This window comes from Oculina patagonica, chromosome 3, assembly GCF_052425735.1.
Source record: "Oculina patagonica isolate OP01 chromosome 3, crgOcupat, whole genome shotgun sequence".
Lineage (NCBI taxonomy): Eukaryota > Metazoa > Cnidaria > Anthozoa > Scleractinia > Oculinidae > Oculina > Oculina patagonica.
Window position 1 is genome coordinate 7,297,167 of NC_135760.1, and position 21,109 is coordinate 7,318,275.

General features: G+C 38.0%; 4 protein-coding genes across 9 annotated transcripts in view; all 4 read left to right on the forward strand.

Moving 5' to 3' along the window:
• LOC144645103 (uncharacterized) overlaps positions 1–6,198 on the forward strand; it is a 54,385-nt gene extending 48,187 nt beyond the window's left edge. For all 5 annotated transcript variants that reach the window (XM_078504575.1, XM_078504577.1, XM_078504576.1 and 2 more), the window contains exon 9: positions 6,164–6,198. The gene's annotated coding sequence lies outside the window, so the exon portion shown is untranslated. The remainder of the gene's footprint in view (positions 1–6,163) is intronic.
• On the forward strand, positions 3,269–6,198 carry LOC144645171 (uncharacterized). 2 transcript variants are annotated; one of them, XM_078504654.1, is made up of 4 exons: positions 3,269–3,440; positions 4,076–4,165; positions 4,506–4,721; positions 4,806–6,198. In XM_078504654.1, the coding sequence occupies exons 1-4, from the start codon at positions 3,284–3,286 to the stop codon at positions 5,201–5,203; spliced, it is 861 nt and encodes a 286-aa protein (XP_078360780.1). In that variant the 5' UTR covers positions 3,269–3,283; the 3' UTR covers positions 5,204–6,198. The 2 variants fall into 2 exon arrangements, with proteins under 2 accessions (XP_078360780.1, XP_078360779.1); XM_078504653.1 differs by having other exon boundaries at positions 4,506–6,198.
• A 7,155-nt stretch (positions 6,199–13,353) lies between these two features.
• On the forward strand, positions 13,354–16,397 carry LOC144645191 (uncharacterized). Its single transcript, XM_078504681.1, has 3 exons — positions 13,354–13,543; positions 13,952–14,032; positions 14,857–16,397. The coding sequence occupies exons 1-3, from the start codon at positions 13,375–13,377 to the stop codon at positions 15,435–15,437; spliced, it is 831 nt and encodes a 276-aa protein (XP_078360807.1). The 5' UTR covers positions 13,354–13,374; the 3' UTR covers positions 15,438–16,397.
• A 4,512-nt stretch (positions 16,398–20,909) lies between these two features.
• Positions 20,910–21,109, forward strand: part of LOC144645993 (uncharacterized) — a 4,284-nt gene continuing 4,084 nt past the window's right edge. Inside the window, exon 1 of the mRNA XM_078505507.1 lies at positions 20,910–21,096. Coding sequence (XP_078361633.1) covers positions 20,910–21,096 — 187 coding nt within the window. The remainder of the gene's footprint in view (positions 21,097–21,109) is intronic.

Here is a 21,109-nt window from a genome sequence, read left to right on the forward strand (position 1 = left end):
CACTAAAAAAAGGGCTTAAATATAGATTCAGCGTTGCTATGCCAATTTTGAAGACTGAAATCAACAAACAATATCAATCTGCAAAGAAGCAAAGTAGTGAAGACATGCAGTTAGTTCAGAAACTCTCAGACGTTTCGTTTTGCTTAGAGGGAATTTGAGTTTGATTCATGATTGTTGTGTCTTTGTAAGAAAAAAAAAAGCGTTTTCAGTTGGAATAATAAATAACCCACACCCCGAAAGGATGTTCTTTGCTCTTTAACTGGGGAGAGGGGAAGGAGGTGGTTATATCTCACTTTACTATCGAGTGGTGTTAATTGGACATAACTCAGTTTAATAAATATAAATTAATTAATTATTTTTGCGAAGTGGGTGGGAGTGAGGAGCACTTGACTATGTGAACTAGGCAAAACTTGGCGTACATCTACACCTAATTGCAATAAGGTTGTCACAGAAAAAAGGAAAAAGAAAAAAGTCAAATAGGAATTAATTAGCGCATGCATGAAATTTATTTGTGCATATGGCCTCAAAATGCCTCAAAATACGAATAAATCAATTTATCTTGTTACATCATAAAAAAGTAGACGCAATGTGCAAGATAAAAAAACTCGTGAGTTCTCTGTAAATGCTATTAGTTAAGATACTACGCTAATTACTTCCTATTTACCTTGACAACGTTATTGTAATTAGGTGTACGCTACTTTCATATGAAATTCACAACAAGGTATAAAGTTGTTTCAGAAAACACAATGCTCTCCTTGTGGTACTAAACTGTTTAGAACAAAGTACTTTGCGCTTACCGCATGCGCAAAAGGTCAGTTTTTGTTATGTGCTGAAACTCACGAATGTCGCGTTAACTTTTTTTTCCTGCGATAGAAATTAGACCGTATCGTCACTGCGGTTGATGCGAAAGAACACTTAATGATATGGCCACTCATGTACAATACTGTCCACTTGATACGAGTCGAAAAATACAGCAGACTCCCGATAAATCGAACCTTCAAGGAAAATTGAAAAATGGTTCGAGTTATCGGGAGTTCGAGTTATCGGAAGTTGAAAACAAATTACCGGAAATAAGGAAAAAAGGGTGTTAACTGATTTCTATTCATAGAACAGTGTAGACCATTGTACATTTTAAATAAACAAATTTAATTAGAGTATAGATAAACCGAAAGAGAGAGCAACAACATATTTCTAAATCACTGTCAGGTATGCATCAGAACGTATACGTAACGTGAAACAAAGCAAATTTAATAGCTGCGAACTTTGCAGGTTTCAAAGAGAACAACGCTAATGCTATAGGCTATTGCTACAGACTTTCTGCGATTTACTTTTCGAGAAATAGTCAAAACTATTGTCAACTTGAGAAAATAACCTGTCGACTTGAAAATGTATCTCATTAGCCAAGAGACGAAACAAGGGCGGTACACATGAATATAGCCGGCCGAAACAGGCGCGATACACATGAATACACTTCGTTCTTTAATACATGAGCCGAAACAAGCGCACTGTTGATGTTTGTATACCTCGTTCCCTAAACAAGCGCGCTACACATGAATATACTTCGTTCTTTTATCCGTGGGCCAAAGCGCTGTTCATGTGTCTATGTGTCGTTTTTTAATCCTTGAGCCGGAACAAACAGTATTAGACAACCCTCGATATGGCAGCAGTGCTCCCATAGAAAAAATGATCTTACATCTCATAAAATGAAAATCCTTTTCTTTATTCAATCGATAACTGTGTTACAATTTGTAATATTACTGAAAACGTGTTTACAGAAAACATAAAAGTATCATGTTACAGCGTTTGCGATAAAAATAAAGGCATCATGTTACAAACGAACAAAAGTATCGTGCCACGATTGTAAAGAAAAGCGTTAAGTATTTTAACGTCTTGCTTGAAATAAAATGAAGCAAGTAAACATTAAAATAATGTCAAATGATTGGCCCCATTGCATTCTGCACTATCCTTTGAGTTTCAGTCTTTTACATTTAACTTACGTTAATTTGCGTTTTTGTGGCTTCGAATCCAGGCAGTTTGCGGCAAAAAAAAGCAGCATTTTTTCGGATGGAATGTCGGCTGAACGTGTTGCCATGTGCACCGGGTTAAATATCGAAGGGTCTCAATATCATTGATTTTAAAGCGTAAAAGAACCTGTCGAATGGCCAATTGTAACCACGAATGAGCAATTATTATCGATAAACGAGCAATTAATTGGTAAGTGATGGTATTTTTTACCTTCAAGAATAGAGCTTCAAGAGTAGACACTCCGATATTGGATCGACAATTAATGCCCTAATTTGAAACACTAGCTAACAAAACGTTCGTGTAAAAGATCAGACCCTCGCATATTTAAAAAAAATAAGTGTTTAAGTGTAGATGTGGCGTTTAGTTATGCCAATGTTCAGTGGAGACTAAAATCAACAAACAATATTAATATCGAACTGCAAAGAATCAAGCTATTAAGTAGTCAAGACACGTAGAGAAGAACTGAGTTATCTATGTACACCAATTAAAGAGCAATGTAATAACTCAGCAATTAGCTCAGTTTATTAGACGTTAATTTTGCGTAGAGGAAATTTTAATGTAACGTTGTAACAACTACTAACACCGTACATGGTAGCTAAATGTTTTTTCTTAAACGACTGAATATAATTAAGATAGCGATATTCAGTAGCCTCGTTCTTCTTTACATTTTTGCGTGTATTTTATTAGTTACGCCACCCTTTATGAAGTACCTCACGCAAAAATAGAACGAGGCCAGTATCCCGCTGTCTCGATGTGGGACACTTTGACCGTTATCTACATCAGTTTGACGAAGTTGTCTTTTTGTAAGTACCCTAGCTAGCTTCTGATACATGACAACGAGAAAGGCAAACTAAGCTATTTTTTTAAAAAGGACATCGCTTATGTAGCCTTTCCCGCCTACCACCAACGAAAAAGCTTTTGCTGTTTGAAAGATCGTACTACTGCATAAAGGAGTACACAATTTCTCTGTGAATTTAGTATCGTATTTGCCGCTTTTGCACGGCTTGAGTTAATTCCAATCCAGGAATTTTCCTGTTAATGTACTTTCTAGATTGCCTTTCATTTATAATTTATCTATTACGTAGTTCTTGGCTTTAGGAAAGATATTGCTAACCGCTTTAAAAATACTCAAGTAGAGTTGATAATTGATCTGGCGCCATCGAAATAAAAGTTGATGTTTTTCATTTTCCAAACGGTATAAAAAGAGGTGATTGATCTCGGTTTCAGTAGAGGTGCATATTCCGATCACGGTGCAAGAATGGCTGGCTTTGTACGATGGATAGCTGTCCTTCTGGCGGTTGTCGCTGTTGTAAATGCAGAGCCCTTAGAATACAACGCAGCTAATCCTGTAAAATTAGCAGCGAGTCAAGAAGATGCCATCGAGAAAGACCTTGCTTTTGGAATGGACAACGGAGGTAGGAGAGATTTTGCAAAACATCTCAAAATCAGTTTTTCCGTAAACTCAAACTTTCCTCGTTCTGTCATTCAGTTTTCTTTTCGTTCATTAACTTATTTAGTTTTCATTTCTAATTAATCCAAAAAATCACCCTTTAACCCGTTATGTGTTTACTGATTTTTAAACAAGCTAAGCACTTAAACTGCGCTTAGAATTAGCGTGTGAATTTTCACTTTTTTCCAACTCGTCCAGAATTCTCTCAGTTACCAACATTTTCATCTATAAACGGGATGCTGCGATCAATTTATTTTAAACATTATTTTCGTCTAAAAGTGATGTTACACGGGATAATTTGCAGCAACGATTTTTCGCACAACACCGCGTCAACTTTTCGTGCTATGATAAACGAGTCAACTTTTCGCGCAACATCGTACAAAATGTACTTGGCAACATGCATGTTACACGAGACAATTTTCGGCGCAACGCAAACTTGCAACATTTTGCGCGCGCGTCCAGGCCATGTTGAACAGAATTCTGGGAAGGTGTTGCGCGAAAAATCAACGGCGGCGCTGTTACACGAGCCAAAATCGTTGTTGCAAGTTGTCCCGTGTAACATCAACTTAAAGGTTTTTGATTTCCCATATTTTTCTACAGCAAAGGAAAGCGAACAAGAAGAAGAAGATTATCCCGAAGATGGTACTGCAGAAGAGGAAACCAGTGACGCCGAAGAGGAAGTCAACTCAGGTAGGAGAGTTATTTGTTTATAACTTATTTATAGCATGCATCACATTCATTTTACTGGTATGTCGATGCCTTCTTCCCGAACAACCCTCCTCTCTCATATAAAAAAAGATAAATTTAAAAAGCAAAACAGTTAAACCTACTCACACACAAACACAACTGCTTGCCACCAAGGTGATAACAGCCCCAATACGTTCTATTTTAGAGTAATTGAGGAATTATATATACGAAGTTTACGTTGCATTTATCAAGGATAATTTTATTAACATAAATAATACGTGCATTAATTAACCTCCTCAGTCTTAATCCACATGACACCTTGTACTCATCTTCTTTCGCATAGAATCTTACCAAGAACTGAACGAGAATGCCATCCCTGAACACGACCCCCAGTTGGGCTATCGTTGCGGGGGACTGAACTACAACCCATTGACCCAGAAGTGCTGCTTTGGTAGAGTCATCCCAAGAGGTTCCTTCTGCCAATCCAGGTACAGATGCGGTTTTGCCAGCTACAACCCACGGAGCCAAAGGTGTTGCTACGGTAGAGTCATCCCAAGGCGTTCCATCTGCCGACCAAGATGCGGTTCAGTGAGCTACAACCCATGGGCCCAGAAGTGCTGCTTTGGTAGAGTCATCCCAAGAGGTTCCTTCTGCCAGTCCAGGTATAGATGTGGTTTTGCCAGCTACAACCCATTGAGCCAAAGGTGTTGCTACGGTAGAGTCATCCCAAGGCGTTCCATCTGCCGACCAAGATGCGGTTCAGTGAGCTACAACCCATGGGCCCAGAAGTGCTGCTTTGGTAGAGTCATCCCAAGAGGTTCCTTCTGCCAGTCCAGGTATAGATGTGGTTTTGCCAGCTACAACCCATTGAGCCAAAGGTGTTGCTACGGTAGAGTCATCCCAAGGCGTTCCATCTGCCGACCAAGATGCGGTTCAGTGAGCTACAACCCATGGACCCAGAAGTGCTGCTTTGGTAGATTTACCCGGCCCAGGTTTTCCCCCTGTGGAAGACGACCCGGACGCCGACCCGGGGGCGATTAGTGAGCTAGCGCTTCAACCCACTGACCCACAAGTGCTGCTTTGGTCGTGATATTCGCAAGTTTGCTATTTAGTTGTAAACAAAATATATAGTTATCGGTTAGCGAGCTCCAAAGGTGCTGTAGTTTTAGATAAAGGTGCCTTGGTAGTTCCTAGAATCGCTGTCTTGGCCTCTTAAAAATTAAATGCTGAATGCAGGAAACGATTATGCCAGAACAAAGCTATGCTGAAGTAATAAAACGAACTAAACACCGTTAGACTAGCCTTTCTTTAAAGCGGTTTTCAATTTTAGTGTCGAAAGGAGTCCCGAATTACTTTGGTTATGCGTTATTTCGCTCTCGTATTGGTTTAAAAACTCAAGCACTTACTCAAACAGCCAGATACAAAACCCCTGTACCCACCTTGACTTTGTCTTTCGCGTTTTCCCGCCCTTAGCACTGGTCACGTGAATTTGATTCGTGTTCTCATTGGCCATTTTGGCTAGCTTGCTGTGTTGATTGGCCAGTTTACTTAACAATACAATCGCTTTATTAGTGTATCCCAATAGAGGTTTAAATTGCCGAAGCTAATGAGATTTACAAGGCTTATTTCTTTGGTTGTGGTTTTTCAATACTCAAAATGATAACCGCTTTAATTCCTAGATATAGTTTTTGTATTCAGCTCAGTTTATATTGCAGATTGAGCTTTGTAGCGTTCAATCAAGTTTAATAACAAATGGCACTTTCCTGATAAATATTGCTGATATTTTTGCATGAGTTAATTTTTGCAGTTAACGGTAAGACTCGAAAAAATAAGGGTAATAGTGAAAACGATATGATAGAATATGGTCTCGTCAACAAGTGAGAGAGCAATTTGTTGATCTGTTTTAATAAGAACATCAAAGAACAGTTAAAACACCTGAATACCATCAAACAAACTTTCTTGTGAAGTAATGTTGCTCAAATCGAAAAGTAACTGATGTAGTTAAAAGTGGCAATAAACCTAAACTTGAGTCGTAATGTTTACCAATTTGTTCTTGTGTAAGGTTTAAAGGTGCTAGACACATGTATGCGTTGGAGACCTATTTTTTGTAAGTGTCGAACCACCCAATCTATTAAACCGGCTAAATATTGCACCCATTGCTATCTTGGTGCGTCCAAATTGCCTTGGCAAGTCTCGGAAACCATCCACAGAACGGCTAGAGATCAACTTCGCTCATGAAACGCCATTTTTCGCTAAGAATAGATTTGGCATTCCAATCATCTTCAAATCATCAGTTAAGAATTATTACTCGAAAAAAACATAAACTAAATACTTGCGAGATTCGAGCTTGTGTACTTACTAATCGAGGGCGCATCGACCGGATACTGACATCGCATAAAAATTTGAGTCATCTACATTCGACAATGTGCTTTCGATGCGTTTCATTTTGAGTTCCCTCTTGTATTAACTTTTGCGTTTCATTTTTAGTTCCCTCTTGTATTAACTTTTGCGTTTCATTTTTAGTTCCCTCTTGTATTAACTTTTTTTGCGTTTCATTTTTAGTTCCCTCTTGTATTAACTTTTGCGTTTTATTTTGAGTTCCCTCATGTTTTAACTTCTATGTTTCATTTTGAGTTCCCTCATGTTTTAACTTGTGCGTTTCATTTTGAGTTTCCTCATGTTTTAACTTCTGCGTTTTATTTTGAGTTTCCTCATGTTTTAACTTCTGTGTTTCGTTTTAATTCCCTCTTATTTTAACTTACCGTTTTATTTTGAGTTCGCTCATGCTTTATAAACTTCTACTCAGCCTGCGTTTTACTTTAAGTTCCCTTATCTTGACAGTGCCTAAGCCCAGAGACCCAGAAATTTGTTTATTTTATCTGCCAGTGTACAAGTGCGAGTGCGACCAAACGTTTTCAGCAATTTCCAGCGAAATGTGTGTGCACTGAAGTAAAGATATACCCGAAAAGGTATATTTAGTCGCTGTGAGAAACAGGAAAGTTAAATTTTAAAAGAGAGAGCTTACCTGCTATTCGAAAACGTCCCTTCTTGTTTTCGACAACACGACACTTTCGCAGAAAGTCAGTAACGGTGGCTGAATGGCGACGGCTGCCACCTTTTCCCCGCCAAAATTGATTGATTGATTGATTGATTGATTGATTGGCTTTTATTGATTAGTTAATTGACTTGCTGATTGACTGACTGACTGATCGATCTATCTCGATCGATGGATTGATTGATCGATCGATCGATCAATTGACGGATTAATAACCAATTGCCTAACTGTCAAAAATAATTACTATTATGCGTTTTGGCTTTGCGTTTGCTAAGCTCTGCGATTAGCTAAAGTGTCGTGGCATAAGCTCTTACCACCAATCACAGCATTTTTCAGTTGTTGGTGCAAAATAGCAAATGGCCCGGGGGGGGGGGGGGTACTCAAGAAAGTTTTATACGGGGAGGCTCCGCCCCAAGTTCTAACCACTTACCCTTTTATATACCATTTTTGACAGAAATTGTACCCCTTTCGTATGCCTTTAACTGAAAAAAGGTACCCCTTTCATATACCTAAGAGACATGGCGTGGACTTAAAATAGGACGTTTTCTTGTCATTTTTATGTAGCGCTTAATAAATTAAAATACTACAGCCATAAATTGCGTCCGTTCGAAATATTTTAATAAAAGGCCCTTTTAAATAGCCAAATGAAAGATTTCCATACCCTTTCATATACTTAAACTCGTGAAATCCCTACCCTTTTATATACCTTAATCCTGAAAAAGGTACCCCTTTCGGGCGGAGCCTCCCCGTATAGGCCATTATAGGGAGTACCCCCCCCCCCCCGGGGGCAAATGGGTACAAGTGAAAGGAACGAATGAACAAGCGAACAAAAGAATGAATTACAGTCGACTCCCGATAACTCGAACCTTCAAGGGAAGTTGAAAATGTTCGAGTTATCGGGAGTTCGAGTTATTGAGAGTTGAAAACAAATGACCGGAAATAAGGAGAAAACGGCATTGACTGATTCTCTATTCATACATTGTAGACCAGTGTACATTTTAAATGAGTTTAATTAGAGTATAGAGAAGTCAAAAGAATAAGGAACAAATGTATTGTTAAGTCACTGTATTAACCAGAACGTAACGTCACGTAAAACAAAGCGAATCAGCTGCGAACGTTGCAGGTTTCAAACCCGGGGGGTTTCAAAGAGAACAACGCTATACGCTACTGCTGCATAGTTTATGCGATTTGCCTTTTGGAGAAATGGTCAGTTAATTCGTCCAGGCAATAATCCTTAAACGTTTTCTAAGGTTGGATTTGAAAGAATCAGTATCAACCTCCACAAACAAACTGAACGTCTGTAGCACGTCATTGGCGTGGCACAGTTTGTGTTTTGAGGTGCGTTTCGGGGACGGCTCTGACTCGTGTACGTTTTTATTAGTTCAAAATAAATTCAACGTCTTGGACTACAGTACACTGTTTGTTTTGACTTGTCACGTATTGACAGACTGATGGTTCGAGTTATCGAGGGTACAAATATATAGAAAATGACCTGAAGGGAAACGAAAATTGGTTCGAGTTAGCACAGGTTTCCCAAGCTCAAAATTCGTCTTTTTGATGTGTTTTTGAGAGCCCTTCCGGCGTCCGACTCATCATACGTGGTGTATGCGACAGCTTGTGTATATAGAGAAATGTATGGGAAAATCACGGATTCTCTAAAATCGGGTAAATAACTATCTATTTTGAAATAAAGTTTACCAACCTCAAATGTGTCGCTTACTTGTCTCTTGTGCCGAATTTGAAGCCATTCCGACGCCAAGAAAGAAAGAAAGAAAGAAAGAAAGAAAGAAAGAAAGAAACGAACGAACGAACGAACGAACGAACGAACGAACGAACGAACGAACGAACAAACGAACGAACGAACTAATTTAATGCGACGAATTAAATATATATAGGAACAAGTTTATTTCAATACTAGGCGTATAATCTTCAAAAAACGGAAACAATCTTTGTGATACTTGCCCCAAACGTAGGGGTTAAGCGAAGGAATCTGACCGCTTCGAGCGTTCTTCACAGTTTCAGTGATACCGGCACACTTCCACCTAGCCTGCGAACACAGACGTATTTCCGGTCGACGCTTCTCTGCCGAAAAATAACGACATTATTTTTCGGAAAATACGTCTGTGTTCGCAGGCTAACTTCCACCCTGTGAAAATAATGTTTTTTTCCTAGGAGACAAGAGCTTCTGGACCGTGTCAAGAAATTGGGGCAAAAATAATGGGAATAAATGTCATGGAAACTAACCCTTCGAAACCCTCCACTTAATTAACGGTGCGGAAATTAAAGTTAACAAAAATTAACGCCAATTTTTGAAATAAAATTTTTTGCAAAAAGGTATATTGGACTAACCTAATTTTCTTTTGAAAAATCCAAATAAATCTTATGAAGCAGATGGAGCAGTGTTAATTGCACGTAACTAGGTAAGTTTATTTTTAAATAGCGGTTTGTTCTGCTATCGCTTTATCTGTGGTCATTCACTCGCATATTATGGCAATTCAGTAACTCTTGGCTTTAAAAGACGACTTCGAGTACCAGTACTTGTGATTTAAAAGTGTTTGCGTAAAACGACGGAACAGGAATTCCATGAGAATTATATGTTTACAATGGTTCGGCGTGTCCCGGTTCGTAAAATTAAGAACTGGACTGGATTTTGCAGCCCAAAGCATCAAAACTCAATAAAGAAATTGTAACCTGTAGTATACAAACCTAGCTAAATAGTTCGTTTTGCGCCAGAAACACGCAGGTTTGTGTTTTCGTGGCTTGGAATTTAGGCATTTTGTGGATAAAAACAGCAGAATATTTCTCAAGTGAAATGTCTGAACGTTTTACCACCGTACAGTTAATATCGAATGGTCTCGATATCAATGCTTAAGATGTAAAAGATGCGGTCAAATGGCAAAGTCTAATCACGAACAGTTATTTTCCTTTTGCTATAAATAGAGTATCAAGCCTCCAACAGTTGAAACTTTAAATATCAATTAAAAAGAAGGATATTTTCTCCGCAGAGAAGAGCTTTGATAATGTTTGACAAAATACCGTAATTTGAAACACCAACCAAAAATATTCCTTTTCAAGATGAGGCCCATGCATGTTAATTTAAAAAGTGTTTCTTATAAAAGATCAGGCCCACGCATATTAAAAAGTGTTTGTGAAGAGTTAGCGTTCCTATGCCAATTTTGAAACCTGAAATCAACAAACAATATCAGTCCGCAAAGAAGCAATGTAGTGAAGACATGTATTTATAAAAGAAGAAATCATCTGAACAGCAAACTATGTACACCAGTAAATTAGCAGTTTAATACCTCAGCAGTTAGCTCAGAAACTCCCAGATGTTCTTTTTGCTAGAAGGGAATTTTAGTTTGATTCCTGGTTTTTGTTTTCTTTGTAGCATTGTAAGAGTAAATCTACTGTATTTTTTAGGTGGGAATGGCATTTGATTTTAGATGTATTTTGTACGGGAATGGCGTTTGATTTACAGGGGTTTGTTATATTTGTTAGGGTAAAGTTGCCTGTTCTCTTCGGAGCGATTCCTGGTGTCTTCTTCAACTTTGTTTCTTTTAATATTTTGGACATGCTGAGAATGTCATCACATGAACCTACAAAAAGTGGAATAACGAATAACGCGTTTTACGATGATGGAAATGCCAAAATATGGTTTAAAATCATCTTGTCAACGTAGCGAAAACCAACCCCATCCCACACCCCGGAAGGATGTTCTTTGCTATTCATCTGGGGAGAGGAGAGGGTGGTTATATCTCACTTTACTATCAAGCGGTGTTCATTTGACATAACTAAGTTTTATTAATGTCAACAATTTAATTATTTTTGCGAAGTGGTTGGGAGTGGGGAGCACTTGACTGTGTGAACTAGGTAAAATGTCGCGTACATCTACGCTACATTCATAAGTAGATCACAAACGTCTATAGTTGTTTCAGAAAATCTGTGCTCTCCTTTTGGTACTAATCTTTTTAACCGCATGCGCAAAAGAGCAGTTTCCGTTATGTGCTGAAACTCACGAACGTGGTGTTTTTTACTGCGATAGAACTCCTGTAGACTCTGCGGCGCTAAAAAAAGCCACAAATTAATTAAATTAGACCGAGAAGATAGCGTTTCACGCGAAAGAACTCTTGATATGGCCACTCATGTCCAATACTGTCCACTTGATACGAGTCGAAAAATACGTTCTACAACTCGCTCGTGTGGACACGTTGTGTCGATGGACAAAAAGAGCTGTCCAGTGGAGAAATGCATCTCATTAATTCACTCAAGGGGCCGCAGCCAAAAGTTGTAGAGTCGAACGAGTCGTTCCAATTGACAAAATTATAGTCAACTTGAGAAAATAACCTGTCGACTTGAAAATGTATCTCATTAGCCAAGAGACGAAACAAGGGCGGTACACATGAATATAGCAGGCCGAAACAGGCAAGTTACACATGAATATACTTCGTTCTTTAATACATGAGCCGAAACAAGCGCACTGTTCATGTTTGTATACCTCGTTCCGTAAACAAGCGCGCTACACATGAATATATATCCGTGGGCCAAAGCGCTGTTCATGTGTATATGTGTCGTTTTTTAATCCTTGAGCCGGAACAAACAGAATTAGACAACCATCGATATGGAAGCACTGCTTCCATAGAAAAATTGATCTTATATCTCTCATAAAATGAAAAGCCTTTTCTTTCATCAATCGATATCTAGTGTTCTAATTGGTGATACTACTGGAAGCGTGTTTGCAGAAAACATGAAAGTATCATGTTACAGTATCATGTCACAGCGTTTACGATAAAAATAAAGGTATCATGTTACAAACGAACAAAAAGATCGTGCCACGGTTGTAAAGAAAAGCGTTAAGTATTTTAACGTCTTGATTAAAATAAAATTGGCCCATTGTATTCTGCACTAGCTTCTGTCTTTTACATTTAACTTACGTAAATTTGCGTTTTTGTGGCTTCGAATCCAGGCAGTTTGCGGCAAAAAACAGCAGAATTTTTTTCGAATGGAATGTCTAGGCTGAACGCTTTGCCATGTGCACCGTATTGTTAAATATCGAAGGGTTCAATATCAATTCTTAAAGTGTAAAAGATCCTGTCGAATGGCTTAGTTTAACTACGAATGAGCAATTATCATCGACAAACGAGCAATTAATTGATAAGTGGAGGTATTTTTTACTGTCAAGAATAGAGCTTCAAGAGTAACCATTCCGATATTGGATCGACAATTAATGCCCTAATTTGAAACACTAACTAAAATAACGTTCCTGTGAAAGATCAGACCCTCGCATGTCAAAAAAAAGTGTTTAGGTGGAGATCTGGCGATTTGTTATGCCAATGTTCAGTGGAGACTAAAATCAACAAACAATATTAATATCGAACTGCAAAGAATCAAGTAGTCAAGACACGTAGAGAAGGACTGAGTTATCTATGTACACCAATTAAAGAGCAATGTAATAACTCAGCAATTAGTTCAGATTATTAGACATTCATTTTTTTGCCTAGAGGAAAACTTAATGTAACGTTGTAACAGCTACTAACACCGTACATGGTAGCTAAATTTGACTGAATATAATAAAGATAGCGATATTCAGCGGCCTTGTTTGTCTTTCAATTTTTGCGTGTATTTTATTAGTTACGCCAGCCTTTATGAAGTACATCACGCAAAAATAGAACGAGGCCAGTATCCCGCTGTCTCGATGTGGGACACTTTGACCGTTATCTACATCAAATTGAAGAACTTGTCTTTTTGTAAGTACCCTAGCTAGCTTCTGATACATGACAACGAGAAAGGCAATCTAAGCTATTTTTTTAAAAAAGGACATCGCTTTTGTGGCCTTTCCCGCCTACCACCAACGAGAAAACCTTTGCTGTTTGAAAGATCAAACAACTGCATAAAGGAGTAGACAATTTCTCTGTGAATTTAGTACCGTATTTGTCGCTTTTGCATGGCTTGAGTTAATTTCAAACCAGGAATTTTCCTGTTAATGTACTTTGGGTTTGGAAAAGATATTGCTAACCGCTTTAAAAATACTCAAGTTGAGTTGATAATTGATCTGGCGCCATCGAAATAAAAGTTGATGTTTTTCATTTTCCAAACGGTATAAAAAGAGGTGATCGATCTCGGTTTCAGTAGAGGTGCATATTCCGAACACGGTGCAAGAATGGCTGGCTTTGTACGATGGATTGCTGTCCTTCTGGCAGTTGTCGCTGTTTTGAATGCAGAACCCTTAATGTTCGAAGACAACGCAGCTAATCCTGAAGAATTAGCAGCGAATCAAGAAGATGCCATCGAGAATTCAGAAGACCTTGCTTTTAGAGTGGAAAACAGAGGTAGGAGAGATTTTGCAAAACATCTCAAAATCAGTTTTTCCGTAAACTCAAACTTTCTTCGTTCTGTCGCTCTGTTTTATTCTCGTTCAGTAACTCATTTAGTTTTCATTTCTAATTAACCAAAAAATCACCCTTAACCTGTAATGTGTTTGCTGATTTTTAAACAAGCCAAGAACTTAAAAAGCTAGGTGTGCAGTGATAAAAAATATTTTCCTTCAGCGTATGAATTTTCACTTTTCTTTTTAACTCGTCCAGAATTGTCTCAGTTACAAATAAATGCATCAGCAAGCGAACTCAGTACGACATAAAACTCTCATCTATACTGAATGGGATGCTGCGATTAATTGATACTTGATTTAAACATTATTTTCGTCTAAAGTTTTTCAATATTCACATATTTTTCTACAGCAAAAGGAAGCGAAGAAGAAGGTAATCCGGACGATTTTGCTGAAGAGGAAAGCAGTGACACTGAAGAGGAAGACAACTCAGGTAGGAACATTTGTTTATAACTTATGTGAAGCGCTTTTCACTTGAGTATCGAAGGTAATTCGCGTTTACTTTGGTTTTACAGAACTACGCTTAGTGATTGGTTAAAAACCTCGCGCCACTTTCACAACCAATCAGAAGTAAAACCAAAACCAATTGTAACTCGCTCACACACGTTTTCCCGCGCTTCGTGCCGTCTACATGTATTTGCTTCTAATTCCGATTGATGTAATTACAGTGTACTTTGGTTTTGGTTTTACGACACTAAACCGAAAATCGCTCTAAAGCATGCCTCACATACATTTCACTGGTATGTCGGTGCTTTCTTTCCCAACCAACCCTCCCTTCTCATATACAAAAAAAATCCAAAAAAGAAAAACAGTTACACCTACGTGCACACAAACATAATTGCTTGCCACCAAGGTGAAAACAGCCCCATTACCTTCAGTTCTATTTTAGTCTATCTGAGGAATTATATTACGATAACGTTTACGTTGCATTTATCAACGAAAATTTCATTAACGTAAATAATACATGCATTCCATTTCGCGTTTTTGACTCTTCTTAATACTAGGAGCATTTTTCCCCTTTGTATCAGTTTATATTTTCTTGTATTTTATAAGTTATTTTAGAGGGCTGTAAACTGCCTTGGCGAGTTGGTTTTCCTTATTAAATAATATTATTGTTATTATTATTATTATTATTATTATTATTATTATTTATTAAATATTATTATTATTATTATTATTATTATTATTATTATTATTATTATTAAACTCCTCAGACTAACTCTACCTCACACCTTGTACTCTTCTTCTTTCGCATAGAACTGAACGAGAATGCCATCCCTGAACACGACCCCCAGATAGGCTACCGTTGCAGGGGACTGAACTACAACCCATGGACCCACATGTGTTGCTATGGTAGAGTCCTCCCAAGAGGTTCCAACTGTCGACCCATATGCGGTTCAGTGAGCTTTAACCCTGTGACCCACAAGTGTTGCTTTGGTAACGTCATCCGGCCCAGGGGGTCCCCTTGTCGACCCGGATGCGGTTTTGTCAACTACAACCCTCTGAACTACACGTGTTGCTATGGTAGAGTCATTCCCAGAAATTCCGTCTGCCAGCCGCGGTGCAACTTTGTTGGCTTCAACCCACAGCGCCAAAGGTGTTGCTTTGGTAGAGTCATCCCAAGAGCTTTCAACTGCCGACCCTGGTGCGGTTTAAGGAGCTACAACCCGCTGAACTACAACTGTTGCTATGGTAGAGTCATCCCAAGAGGTTCCATCTGCGGACCAAATGCTAGATGCGGTTCATTGAGCTACAACCCACTGACCCGAAAGTGTTGCTTTGGTAGATTCACCAGGCCCAGGTTTTCCCCCTGTGGACGCCGACCCGGGCGCGATTAGTGAGCTTCAACCCACTGACCCACAAGTGCTGCTTTGGTCGTGTTATTCGCAAGTTTGCTACTTGTAAACCAATAGTTATCGGTTAGCGAGCTCCAAAAGTGCTGTAGTTTTAGACATAGGTGCCTTGGTAGTTCCTAGAATCGCTGTCTTGGCCTCTTAAAAATTAAATGCTGAATGCAGGAAACGATTATGCCAGAATAAAGCTATGCTGAAGTAATACAACGAAATAAACACCGTTAGACTAGCCTTTCTTTAAAGCGGTTTTCAATTTTAGTGTTGAAAGGAGTCCCGAATTACTTTGGTTTTGCGTTATTTCGCTCTCGTATTGGTTTAAAAACTCAAGCACTTACTCAAACAGCCAGATACAAAACCCTTGTACCCACCTTGCCTCTGTCTTTCGCGTTTTCCCGCCCTTAGCACTGGTCACGTGAATTTGATTCGTGTTCTCATTGGCCATTTTGGCTAGCTTGCTGTGTTGATTGGCCAGTTTAATTTCCAATACAATCCTTTTATTAGTGTATCCCAATAGAGGTTCAAATTGCCGAAGCTAATGAGATTTACAAGGCTTATTTCTTTGGTTGTGGTTTTTCAACACTCAAAATGATAACCGCTTTAATTCCTAGATATAGTTTTTGTATTCAGCTCAGTTTATATTGCAGATTAAGCTTTGTAGCGTTCAATCAAGTTTAATAACAAATGGCACTTTCCTGGTAAATATTGCTGATGTTTTTGCATGAGTTAATTTTTGCAGTTAAGACTCGAAAAAATAAGGGTAATAGTGAAAACGATATGATAGAATATGGTCTCGTCAACAAGTGAGAGAGCAATTTGTTGATCTGTTTTAATAAAAACAGTCTAAACACCTTGATCTGAATACCATCAAACAAACTTACTTGTGTTGTAATGTTGCTCATATCGAAAAGTAATTGATGTAGTTAAAAGTGGCAATAAACCTAAACTTAAGTCTTAATGTTTACCAATTTGTTCTTGTGTATACGTACGGTATAAAGGCGCTAGACACATGTATGCGTTGGAGACCTATTTTTTTGTAAGTGTCGAACCACCCAATCTATTAAACCGGCTATGATATCGCACCCATTGCTATCTTGGTGCGTCCAAATTGCCTTGGCAAGTCTCGGAAATCATCCACAGAACGGCCAGAGATCAACTTCGCTCATGAACTGCCATGTTTCGATACGAATAGTTTTGGCATTCAAATCATCTTCAAATCATCAGTTAAAAATTATGACTCGAAAAAAACATAAACTCAATACTTGCCAGATTCGAGCTTGTGTAATCAGTAATCGAGGGCGCAACGACCGAATACTGAAATTGAATAAAAATTTGAGTCATGTGCATTCGACAAAGTGCGTTCGATGCGTTTCATTTTGACTGAGTTCCCTCTTGTTTTAGCTTATGTGTTTGACTTTGAGTTTCCCTCTTGTTTTAGCTTATGTGTTTCATTTTGAGTTCCCTCTTGTTATAACTTCTGTTATTCATTTTGTGTTCCCTCGTGTTTTAACTTCTGTGTTTCATTGAGTTTCATTTTGAGTTCCCTCGTGTTTTGTTTTATCTGCCAGTGTCCAAGTGCGAGTGCGAGTGCGAGTGCGAGAGCGACCAAAGGTTTTTAGCAATTTTCAGCGAAATGTGAATGCACTGAACTAAAGATATACCCAGAGAGATTTATTTAGTCGCTGTGAGAAACAGGATAGTTAAATTTTAAAAGAAAGAGCTTACCTGCCATTCGAGAACTTCTCTTTGTGTTTTCGACAACACGATACTTTTGCAGAAACTCAGTAACGGCATGGCTGAATGGCGACGGCTGCCACCTTTGCCCCACCAAAATTACTCTTAGGTGTCACGCGCGCACTACCACCCTTCTCAAATGTGCAAAATTCAGACATAAGCAGAAAGCGCAGATTTTCTGTTCTTCAAGAAGCTATCTTGCACCATCATTTCTGAGAGTTTAATAATTTATCTCTTAAAGGGACTATTAGTCACGGCTTTTAACAGATTTTTGAACAGCCAAAATATATATTTGTGTCGTAGGAAACTTAAAAATAAAGTCCATTTTTAATAAAAATTGCTATTTTAGAGCACTTAAAATGTTTAAAAGCTCGCTTGGTTGCGGATAGCTCGGATGGAAATGGATATAATGGATTACACACGGAGATTTCATCCACACTGACTCAAAATTTAGAAACAACTTCTACAGCACAAAAAAATATATATATCGAGTACCACAATTTCATGTTACCGTGAAACAAACGGATAATATTACTCTTAGCGATTTTTACTTTTTATTACTTTTAATGCAAATTTTTAATTTTAAGATTTATTCAGCTAATTTTAACAAAATTTTTATTGATTTTATTATATATATATATATTTTTTTAAACATTTGTAAAGCGCCTAGAGCAGGCCTGGATAGGCGCTATAAAAATATATTTATTATTATTATTATTATAAAGCATCAAGTTTTCTTGGGTATTTAAATCGCATTGTGTAAAGTATTGCCTGTAAATAGTGTGTGATAACGTACGATTTTTGTAAATAGTGAGAAATAATAAAAATCTGAAATCTGCAATTACAAAACGTTATAGCCAATGTTTTTAAGTTGTTTCCGCGCGCCTTCAAAAAAAAAATCGATATTTCAGTAGCCGAAGTTTGACTTCCATCCTCAAATAAAAGTTATATCTTAAGTTAAATGTTCAACGGATAATGTTCTCATGGGTAAAGTTGTCTACCACTTTTTCAAAACATTTTAGACCAAAAATCGGCGAAATCCCCATGACATAGTCCCTTTAACTTCACGTTGTGAACGGTTTCCTTAAACATCTAAAGAGGATAAAACATGTTATGTGTAAACTCCAGGGCCGCTCCTTGAAAATCATTGCTCGTACTATACGTCGAGCTTTGGATCAAAACAGAGTTCTGGTAAATTCTTTACCTTTTACCGAACCTCTCAGTTGTGCTTTTTAGCGGTAATTAATTTTGTAAGTTCCATTTACGTGCTATGATGGTGGGGTTCAGCCGGCCACTATCTTTAGAAACCAACCAGCCCGGGCTCAACAATATTAAGTATGTTCGTTATATCGAAGGTTCGCGACTGAGCTGTACTGTATTGATTTACAATATCCACCGTTTAGTACGTCAAAAAGGGCTCTCCACAATAGGTCTAAATTAGAAATTGGCAACAGTAAGTTTTTGTTTGCCGTGAAAGCTGAGTGCAAAAGTAATTAAAACCAATGTTTAACCAAGGTATTTCTTGGTTTTGTATCGATTTGTAGCTGAAAGTGAGATAGTCTATCTAAACAGAACGTAACTCTATTGTTGCGCTAGAAGATGCCATTTTCAAACCCAGAGTAACAGTCTTAAAATACATAAAAAAAAATTTCTTCCTGACGCACATGGTATGAAGTATCTATTAAATCAGTTAAGTGTTTACCTACGTAACAGGCAATATACTTTACACATTGTGATTTAAATACCCGCTAAAACTTTAAGCGTTATCCGTTTGTTTCACGGAAACATGAAATAGAGCTGTTCAGAAGTGCCTTCATTTGGTACACTTTTTTTGCTATAGAAGTTGGTTCTAAATTTTGAGTGTATTAATGAAATCCCATGCGTATTTATCCTCGCAGCGGTTTTGTTGTTTGCTTTTTAGTGCAGCTACAAAAGAAAATTTAGAATTTTATTTTAAGTGGTAGAATTAATATATTTTTGTTGACGCAACTGTTGTGAGATAATCGCCAAATGAGTGTTTACAAACGTAATAGCTTTTAAAAAAAGAATAAACAAGATACACGAAATATTGAAATATAGGTTTTGCTTTTTGTTCAGAATCGGCTGATTTTCGTCCGACTTGAAACTTCACTAGGTATTGCAGGCGATACTGGTTGATTCAGAGGCAATTCAGCTAGTTTCATCCCTCTCTGAAAAGAGCCCTGAAACATTATGTATATTAGCTATCAAAACAGTCCCTAGAATGTTTTGCGTAAACTCGAGTGCTGACTCTAAAAAAGGATCTGACGAATGTGTGAATATGTAGAGTGGAATTGGTAGAAACGCGAAAAATACTTGCCCTACGATATTGCAGTCTGCGTGAACTCTACTCCTGAATATTAGCGCTTTTGCGCCTCTCGGTAGCTTTCCTCGTAGATTTTTTTTAACGACTGAGAGGCTGTTTTGAATTCTATGAGGATAAATTGTGTTCTTTTTATCGAATCCTCGTTATTCGGTTACCTCGCGAAAATGACTTTTTGGCCCGTGCAAATAATGTTTAATTTATCATTTCCTTTTTAAGAACTTCCGTAATTACAGCCAATCCAAAGGCTAGAAGTGCGGCCACCGAGTTTCAGTTTTCTTTGTAAATTAACCCTGCAGCTCATCCATTCCTGACAACCGCTTTAACTGACTGATAAGTAAATTAATTTTTTTTTAAAAAGCCTGTTCTAGCAGACCGCACTACTGGTAGAATTTATATTCCTATTCATATTAACTGTTACTCAAGGTATTTCTGCGGTATTGCTTTACAATATTTTCCGTAAACTGTTGCCAGGTGTAATGTACAGGTGTTGTGCTTTTGGAGTTTCGTTTGATTGCATACGTTATATAGTCACATCCCGGCCATTTTTTTCCTTTTGGGCCCGTTAGCGTCCAGATTATTAAGGTGGGGTTCCGCTATGATGTCGGATCAGCTGTCCTGTACTGTATCATTCGTGGGTAAATCCCAAATGGAGATTGAAGCGTGGCATGTAGTGAAATAGAGAATCCTGCTATTGAAAAAGATCGCTTATGGAGCTCCATAAAATTCGGTCAACAGAACGCGACCAAAACAGTCGGTGCGCCCCGGGCGGTTCGCGAGGGCTTTGGAATTTGGGTATATGCGCCGTCATTTAATAAAGAAGGATTCTGTTCCATAAAAAGGACTTAGAATGGTAACTTCTTGGTAATGGTTTGAAATTGCATAAGAAACGTAACAGAACATGAACACAACAGAATGTCAAAAAAGTACAGAAAATGAGCATATTATCATCTGTCCCGCAGCCTGCAAAAATGCTGTTTACGTGAATTTCAAGTCCTATGCATGCAAGTCTCCAATCTTTGATGCTTAGAAGTTTTCTTCAATTGTCACTGCGTTAATATTTCAGTTCCATTTTTAGGTTGGAAACGTCAAAGACTGAAAATGAAAAGAATGTACAAAACTAGCGTTGATTTGGTCCTTAGTCAAAAGAACGTGTTCTCAACCACGTGTCGCAAATTAATATAACGACTAAAATAAATTCCCCTTTTTTAAATCTAATGACCCTTATCCTTAATGACTAAATACTAAGACAATATATGAATATTCAAGTACAGAATTATTTTCTTCTGTGTGGTCATCAAAAAATTAAGGGGTGAAAATCGTATAAAAGGGAGTGTGTTTTTTCAGCAAAGTAACACATCGAGACTCAGTAGTCGTGAGTTAAGATGGCTCGATCTCTATGTAGGATCGGAGTTTTCCTTCTTGCTGTTTCTGCACTGGTGTTTGTAAATGCTGAAGAGGAGAAGATTCTGCCCGACAAAGATTTGGAAATCAAAAATGATGAGCCTGTTCAAGAAACTCCAAAAGAAGACGAGGGACTATTAAATGACCTTTTAACAGAGGTGCAGAACGGTAAGGGTTTGTT